This window comes from Dromiciops gliroides, chromosome 4, assembly GCF_019393635.1.
Source record: "Dromiciops gliroides isolate mDroGli1 chromosome 4, mDroGli1.pri, whole genome shotgun sequence".
Taxonomy (NCBI): domain Eukaryota; kingdom Metazoa; phylum Chordata; class Mammalia; order Microbiotheria; family Microbiotheriidae; genus Dromiciops; species Dromiciops gliroides.
This window is the reverse complement of record NC_057864.1, coordinates 158,997,350-159,006,161: the sequence shown is the minus strand read 5'-3', so window position 1 is coordinate 159,006,161 and position 8,812 is coordinate 158,997,350. Positions and strand designations below refer to the sequence as shown.

At 44.5% G+C, this 8,812-nt stretch overlaps 1 protein-coding gene across 2 annotated transcripts; it reads right to left on the bottom strand.

Annotated features, from left to right (window-relative positions):
• Positions 1-761: 761 nt before the first annotated feature.
• RIT1 (Ras like without CAAX 1) lies at positions 762-8,737 on the bottom strand. 2 transcript variants are annotated; one of them, XM_043964018.1, is made up of 6 exons: positions 8,269-8,737; positions 7,968-8,024; positions 5,114-5,187; positions 4,985-4,987; positions 4,699-4,890; positions 762-3,644 (listed from the first exon to the last, which is right to left on the bottom strand). In XM_043964018.1, the coding sequence occupies exons 1-6, from the start codon at positions 8,399-8,401 to the stop codon at positions 3,414-3,416; spliced, it is 690 nt and encodes a 229-aa protein (XP_043819953.1). In that variant the 5' UTR covers positions 8,402-8,737; the 3' UTR covers positions 762-3,413. The 2 variants fall into 2 exon arrangements, with proteins under 2 accessions (XP_043819953.1, XP_043819954.1); XM_043964019.1 differs by lacking the exon at positions 4,985-4,987 and having other exon boundaries at positions 763-3,644.
• Positions 8,738-8,812: the final 75 nt, after the last annotated feature.

Sequence of the window (8,812 nt, the reverse complement as noted above, 5' to 3'; positions counted from 1 at the left end):
CTGGGCTCACTGAGAGGTTAAGCAACTTATCCCATCACACAGCTAGTTTGTGTCAGAAGCAGGACTCTAAGGCTGGTCCTCTTAACTACTACATCACACTCTCTTTTTGTGTATGTTGGGGGGGGGGGTCAATGGGGTTAAGTGACTTGCCCAGGGTCACACAGCTAGTAAGTGTCAAGTGTCTGAGGCCGGATTTGAACTCAGGTACTCCTGAATCCAGGGCCGGTGCTTTATCCACTTCGCCACCTAGCTGCCCCCGCATCACACTCTCTTTATCCTATTATGCTTACATTCTTTAAAAGGTTTCAAATATTTTTTCATATATTTGTCCAATCTATCCATGGAGAGAATAGGCTTCCTGAGGACAGAGACTGCCCCTTCAATTTCTCTGGCATCCCTTTGCTACACAATGCAGGAGAGAGCAAAGAAAGAGAATCTTTATCAGTTTACTGAATATAAGGTGAAACCACAGAATTGTTTTCATTTGCATTTTTCTTATTATTAGTAACCTGGAGCACCTTTTCTTTAGAAAGTTGTTTATATCCATTACCAACTTTTGAGGAATGGATTTTTGGGTTTTGGTGTGTGTATATTTATGCATATATACATACATATCAATTACCTTTATATCTTAGATATCAGAAATATATGATACAAGTTGTTTTGGGGGTTTTTTTGGTGGGGGTGTTATTGTCTGTGTGAAGACCTGCAATGATGTCCTGAGAACATCCATTATGTGTGTTTTGGCAAATTTTCCCTGTATCATGCCAGAATCTGTCTTCTTATAACCTAATGTATTGGTTTAAGTCCTTTTAAAATACAAAAGTACTTCTGTCACACTACTGTGTGGTTCCAAGCACTTTCACTCACAAGTAGACCAAAAAAAGCAAACATTAATTCTTTTTCAAAAAGTTCTGTATTTTGTCAAGTACAATTAATGTCTTCATATATGTGAATAAATGAAAAGCATTCTCTTTCTTTTCCTGATCATTACAGACAAGGACTTGCTGTTGACTTAACTAGTTGTTTCAAAATCAAAACATGCCCCCTTCCCATTTCCAAAAAGCAAATCCTACTAAGTGCATCCATTTAATGATCTGGGTTGGTGGTCCTGCCTTTTGACTTTTTGATTTTTGTGGGGCAATTGGGGTTAAGTGACTTGCCTCAGACACTTGACACTTACTAGCTGTGTGACCCTGGGCAAGTCACTTAACCCCAATTGCCTCACTAAAAAAAAAAAGTAATAGGTTAAAAAAAAAGTGATAGGTTAATTAAGGCCTGAAAGTTAAAGATAAGAAAGAATGAAATAACCTGGCTAATTCTTGGATTGTAAATTTAAACACTTGATATTCATCTTTTGGAGGAAAAGGTGGGACTGTACCGTATTTGGCTTTATAGCCCTCATAGCACCTGGCACAGTGCCTTGCACATAGTAGGAACTTAAATATATATCTGCCAACTGACCACAAAAATTTTTTTTTAAAGTGATAAACTTGAAAATAGAAGCCAGCTATTTCCTTTTCCTGTTACATGGCACAGAATTCCCCTTTGTCTTACAGATCTTTGGAGGGGGGGTCGAAGGGGAAGAACATGGAACATTTGTCACGGGGTTCACCAGACCAAGTGCTATTGTAGGGCTGACATAAATGATTTCATAACCAATACAATGCCTTGTGTCTCTTACAAAATTTAAGTCTCTTAAGACATTTAAAATAAGGTGAAATGCTGCTCTATTGTACTGTTTTATCTAGCCTCCTACCCCACAGCCATAAAGGACCCCAAAAGTCATCTTTCTCTGAATATTCATTTTGGGTCATGCTTTCTTGCTTATCTTGAATATTAGAGCACATGGTTTATTATCTAGCAGCAGCATCCACATAAAAAGAGTACTTTTTTCTTCCAACCCATAAATGGAAAACAAACTGACAACCCTGTCTTCTGTATCTGAGGAAGGGTAGAACGGGGAATTTTAATTCTTTTTACGAAGGTGCTATAGAAATGCAAGGTCATCTTATTAAAGGTCAAAGTAGAGAAAGGCAGACACAATGTCAAAGCTGTTTTCTCCTGCAAACAGTAACTACCTGGAGCCCTTCTGCATCCCATCTCTGCACATTCCAAGTTCTCTTGTCAAAACGATACTTGACAATAGAGAACTCAACATCACTAACGGCATTTCAGCATGGGCAAGGCAGTACTTGTGAAAATATTCAAGGATAAACTAAATTTGTACAAATTCAAACTTTTAAAGAAATGGCCCCCTTAATGACAGCTTTAAGTGGGTAAAAATCTAGATGTTACAGTAATCTTTTTTTAAAAGCACCAAGTTGAGAGGTTCTGGGTATCCAGAAGGCACACATACAACTTTTCCCGATCTCAACAGTGTGAAGAACCCAAAAGATAGTTCCCCTAGGTTTTGCTCTTCCCCATGGCAGTGTGTTACTGTCTTTTTGGAAAGCAATGGGGGGGTAAAAAAAAAAGGTGGGGAGATTTAGAAGGGAGCAGGTAAATGTACTGGTCTATATGTCCCTGAAAACTTTTAATGATCCTAACCAAGATGATGGCAAGCAGGTTGAGGATTTATTTATATAATGAAGGGTTTGGCAATCCTCTTATGGTTCCTATAGTATTAACCTCAGTGAAGCTGTGTAAGCCAAGCAAATGGGAACCACAGGAGACTTCACTGTGCTTGATTTGTTTGTATTCACCTATTCCAGCAGACACAACGATTTTGGCATGTATTAGGAAAACAGGGTCTGCATTATTGCACTGTTGAGGATCTTATGATTGGCTCACCTAACGAACCATTTCCAGCAGAGCCCCTGCACACACTTAACGCCTTCACCACCTCCAGTCTTCCATCTCGTGCATGGCAATGAGAGTCAGCTCACCAGCTATCTAATGATCTTTAGCACTGACTCGAACAGGTTTCCTGGCTGGGCTGGCTTTCTGCTCTGCCTTTAGAAAGCAGAGTATGAACAGGAAAGACAAAGGTCCCTCCTCTGGGGCAACCCCAGGAAACTGAAAGTTGAAAGACAATATAGATTGCACAGCAGACAAATCATTCTCTTGGGAGCTTGGTGCAGCTCCTATGAGGGAAACACCCCACCCTGTGTGTAGACATTTTTGCTAACATTAATACCAGCGACTGAGTTCAGAGTACTTATGGGTTAAACTCAAAAGTGACAATTTAAAACAAAAATGGAGGCACTGCCCCACTGGGCTCATAAGCCTGGAAACTAGGAGACATTACTCTAAAGCCCACGTCATTGGAAACCCCCAGTAGGCACGTCCCTTCATCTCTGCCTTATGTAAAAAACAATGGTCCAAACAGGAGGAAGAGCAAACTCTGCAGGTCACTGGACTGCTCTGGTTACACGCTGCAGTTCACAGGTACAACATTTTAATTTGTCCCTTCAAGTTACTGAATCTTTTTTCTTTCGGAAAGGTGATTTCAGTCTTTTCCACACACTGCTTTTGGGTTTAGATTTCTTCTCCATGGCCAGCACTGCCTCCTTTTCCTTCCTACGGATCTCCCTCACAAGGGCATGGAACACGTCATCGATGTAGTACCGGTAGGCAGCTGAAGTTTCAAAAAAGGGGCAACTGAATTCACGGGCCAAAGCTATGCCTTCTTCTTTGGTGACCTTGGAGAAAGAATGTGACAGAAAGTACCTTATTAAAAAAAAAAATCGTTCCTTGTCAATGGACTGGGCTGCTATTTTGTGAGGTAATGAGCTTCTCATCATTAGATGTATGCAGGCAGAGGGTGATAAACACCGGTCAAGGAGGCCATGAAGACTTCTGCACTACGAAGGAGACTAAACTCTTGCCAATTCTAAAATCTCTGAAGTTATGAAATAAGCTAAGCACTAATTCATGCTAAAACCAACTGATCTGAAGCTAACTTTCTGAAAAACAAAACAACTGTATGTATCAAATTCTATCATCTCAATGATATACTTTAGGCAGATAAAGTGACTAACCCTAAAGACTCACCTTATATTCCAATCTAAAAACTAATAGGGATCTCAGAGGTCATCTTGTTTTCTCTTCCTGCTCTTAGGGAGGGTGGAACAAAAACTGTTTTGCATAGCTATGAGTATCTCCTATACCTCAAGTCCTCCATTATTTCTTTTAAGTCATTCTCACCAGGAAGTGAAACCTTTGCACTTTGAACTAAGTTCCTCTTGCAACTCACCTATTCTGGGTGATGACCCCCAGGGTCCCACCCTTGCTTATTTAAGGTGGTCTCCATCTGTCACCTGATCCTCTTTTACAATAGAGAATCATAGCCTCGTAAGCTTAAATCGAGAAAGGATTTCTGAGGTCATCTAGTCTTATAACTCCCCTCATTTTAGAAATGAGAAAACTCAGGTGTGGAATGAGGGGATGACTTCCCAAGATCCCACAGGTCAGTGGCAGAAGTGGGATTCAATCCCAGCCCTCCTGTGACAGTCCATGCTGTCTGCCTTATGTTATAAACCTATGGTTTGTTTCTTTCCTAAAAAATTTTCCCTATGACAGTCTGCATTCAACTTGTTTTCATATAATGTTGGGAGCAGGGAGATTTTCAGGTATCCCCTATTCAAAGGAGAACAGATGCTAAAATTTCAATTCAAGGTAAAAGTAGACAATGGGACATTAGGAAGGAGAGGAAGCATCAAACAGCAGCAACAGAGGCTTCCTCTCAGGTCTTACTTGGCGTAGCTGTCTCAGGTCAGACTTGTTTCCCACTAGCACCACAGGTGTGTCATCCGTCCGTCGAACTCGATAGATCAGTTGCTTAAATTCCCGAACTTCATGGAAACTTCGACGATCCGTAATGGAGTAACAAATGATAAATCCTTCACCTGCCCTCATGTACTGGTCCCTCATGGCCGTGAACTCTGCCTATAAAATATACAATGAACGTTCTGTTTTGTCAGAAGTAGAGGCAGATACAGTAACTGATTGCTCCACATTAAGGAAGAAGTATACTGATTACCTGCTATCCTGAGTCAGAGTGCATGAAAAGAAAAAGATAGAATTGGGCTAGTGATCTCATCTACAGAAACTTTTCCCATCCTTTCACTAAAGTTTCGTTCATGGCACTTGGGTTTTTAAAATCACGCACCTGTCCAGCTGTATCCAATATATCCAGATTAGCCGGTTCATCATCAATACGAATTCGGATTTTATATGCATCTTCTACAAAAGGGAAGACGTGCAGAAATTTAGCTAGTGATATAGATCACCAGAAAAACTAAGAAACGACTGAGGAAAATCTGACACATGAGAACTTATTTTTAATGTCTTTCTCTATTTAGCAGACCTAGGCAAAGGCTGAGTTCCCTAAGGAGCTACATCTTAAGCAAATGTTTTAAAACCACTGTCTTTGGGGCAGCTAGGCAGTGTAGTAGATAGAGTACTGGCCCTGGAGTCGGGAGGACCTGAGTGCAAATCCCACCTCAGACACTTAACATTTACTAGCTGTGTGACCCTGGGCAAGTCACTTAACCCCAATTGCCTTACACACACACAAAAACAAGAAAAAAAACCCCACTGTCTTCAAATTGGACTTGTCTCATTTAAGTATAGCCATGGCATACTTACAATTTTAAAACTGCTAGTTTTTTTTTTATCAATATTTTTTATTTGTTTACAAATATTTTAGAGGGCAGCTAGGTGGTGCAGTGGATAAAGCACTGGCCCTGGATTCAAGAGGACCTGAGTTCAAAACATGCCCTGATCAATCAATAAGCCAGTGCCAAGCACTGGGTTAGGTCTTGGGGACACAAATGCAAAGAATGAATAAATATTCTCAAGGAGCTTACAGTCTATTTGATGATAATGAGTCATTCACATTTTTATAGGGCTCTAAGCTTTACAAAGAACTTAAATCATGAGAACCCTGTAAAGCAGGTGACATGTCTGACAATGTCACTTTCCTGTTTAAAAAGCTCCAGAGCTTCCCTGTTGCTCCTGGTATAAAACACACACTGCTGGGTTTGGCATTTAAAGCCCTTCACAATTTGGCTACAACCTACTTTTCCAGATTCACTGTACATGATTCCCATTCATGTATAGTGTTCTACATTCCAGTCAAACTGATCTAACTGCTGAATTTTACATCATTTTCATCACCTTTGCATGGACTGACCCCTATGTGTGGCATATATTCTCCTACTCTTGGAATCCCTAGGTCCCTTCAAGGCCAGGGATGGAGAGCACCTCCTGTAAGAGGCTCCTGATTCCCCACCAGCAACTAAGGGCTGTCCCTCTCTCCCCCAACGAACAGTGCTTTACACAGATTTCATATTTACTTATCTGTGTACCTGCTGTTTTCCCAATAGAAAGTAAGCTCTTTTTGGGCAGGTTCTGTTTCACCTTGCACCTCTATATCCTGAGCCTGACACATAGTATGCACTTGTTAAATGTTTTTGAATGAATGAATCAAAGTACAATTATCTGAATTTTACATAAGACGATAATGAGTTTTAAAGAGGTTAAATTACCCAATCAATCAATAATCATTTTTTTTTTGCAGGGCATTGGGCGTTAAGTGACTTGCCCAGGGTCACACAGCTAGTAAGTGTCAAGTGTCTGAGGCTGGATTTAAACTCAGGTACTCCTGAATCCAGGGCCTGTGCTTTATCCTCTGTGCCACCTAGCTGCCCCCTCAACAATCATTTATTAAACAATTATTATGTTCCAGGTGCTAGAAGTACAAATTCAAAAGGGAAACAGGTAACAAGGAGTAGAGCTGAGACTGGAGCCCAAGTTCTCTGACCCCAAATCCAGTGCTTTTCATTATATCACAAAGTCACATTTGAGAGGGATGGCAATTTTTTTTAAGCCCAAGCAAAGGAAACAGTGAATTTCCTCCTCTCACAAGTCTCTTGTTATCAACAGAATTGAGACTATGGAAAGGTACTGGTTAAAGCCTTCCCAAATTATCAATTCCAGGTAACAGGAAGCAAAGAAAGGGGATGATGGGGAGGAAGTTCAGGCTATGTCTGGGGTAGTGAGAGTTCAGTGGGCTGGCTCTACTTGCTTTTCTGCTTCCCTTTGTGGAAATCTGAACAGGATGACTCATAGTTACATAGCACCTCTTCAATCAGGCCTTCGGAGAAGTGACAAACCAGAAAGGGCTCCAGGCAAGTGGCATTTCAGCTTAATCCCCCCCCCCTTTAATTTAATATGTTATATTACCCAGCCATAAAAGCTGAAGGGAAAAAGTGGTGCCACTGATGCTCAACATAGGATAGCTTATAGGTATTTAGATGTGGGCAAAGATTGAGGACCTACAGGAGGTGATTCTGTTCATCAGCTTGTTACTAAATAAAAACATCTGCTACCTAAAGAGGTTCATCAAGTCCCTATCTAGAGGAGCTGCTTTTGGAGCCTGGTGCATTCTTTTTTTTTTTTTTTTGGTGAGGCAATTGGGGTTAAGTGACTTGCCCAGGGTCACACAGCTAAGTAAGTGTCAAGTGTCGCAGGCCACATTTGAACTCAGGTCCTCCTGAATTCAGGGCAGGTGCTCCATCCACTGCACCACCTAGCTGGCCCCCTGGTGCATTCTTGATTAGTGGACAGTGAAGGTTACAGGATCAGCTCTGATGCTGCATGAGACCTCAGGACTTAGATCTGGAACCAGCTAAGGAAGAAACTTTCTGGACAAAGAGGTGAAATAATTAGACCAAGGTTACACGGGGAGCAAGGAGCCAAGGCAGGATCTGACACCTGGTCCTCGGATTCCAAATCGAGAGTTGTTTCTAACATGTGGTCTTCAGAAGAAGATACTATGCGGCTTCATCCACCAGGAAGCAAAGGGGGATCTGGGCAGGGCTGAAAGAAGCCCTGGCAAAGCTGACTCGGGGGCACGGAGAGCATCAGCAGGGGTAAAGGGGGTGTGTTGCTGGCTGGTGTGTGAATCCTTCCCCTTCCCCTGCTGTCTCTATGCGGGGTGGGGGTTTAACCCGACTTACCGATGGTGGGATCGTGGTCCTCGGGGAATCGATGGCTGATGAACTGCATGGTCATGGCTACGAAAGAGGAAGCGGGAGTTCATGAGAACACTGGGCTCAGAGTTGGGGGGACCCTGGAAAAGTCCACCTAGGCAAAGCGCCACCCCCACCTGCATTTTTACACGTAAGGAAACTGAGGCTGGCCGGCCTGGCGCGGTGCCGCGCCTTGGAAAAGGTGGCAGGGCCGGCCCGGGCTTCTGTCGGGACCAAGCGCGCTCCCCCAAGTTAGCCTGCCCGGCTGGGCGGGCGCAAAGTCACCTACCGCTCTTGCCCACGCCCCCGGCGCCCAGCATCACCAGCTTGTACTCGCGGGACTGCGCCGCCGCCGCCGCCGCTGCCGCCGCGGAGCCTCCGGAGGAGCCCCCACCGCCGCCCGTGCGCGCGCCCGCGTCCATCCTGCCCCGGGCACGCGTCTGGCCCCCGCGGGGGCGCGGCGGAGGAGACACGGTCTCGAACCGCGGCCTGTCCCCTCTCCTGGGAGTGCACGCCCCCACAGCGTTTTCGGGCCGGGGCCGGGCGGGGGGCAATGCGGGGACCGAGACCCCGGACTATCCGACAGAAGGGCCTGGGGCCCCGTGGCCGCAGCTCAGTCCGTTTCCCCGCGGTCCTCTCGGCTTCCCCCGCCCGCGTACCTCCGGGCCGGACACCTCGGCCCGACCCCGCCCGGCGCTCCAGGAACCCTAACCTGTGACCCCTCCCGCAGCTAGGGGAAGATGGCAATGGCGCCTGCAGCCGCCAACGTCCAGACAGGAGTGGGGAGGGCCCGCTGCCCCGTGACGCGTCGGCGCCGAGGCCCCGCCCCCTGG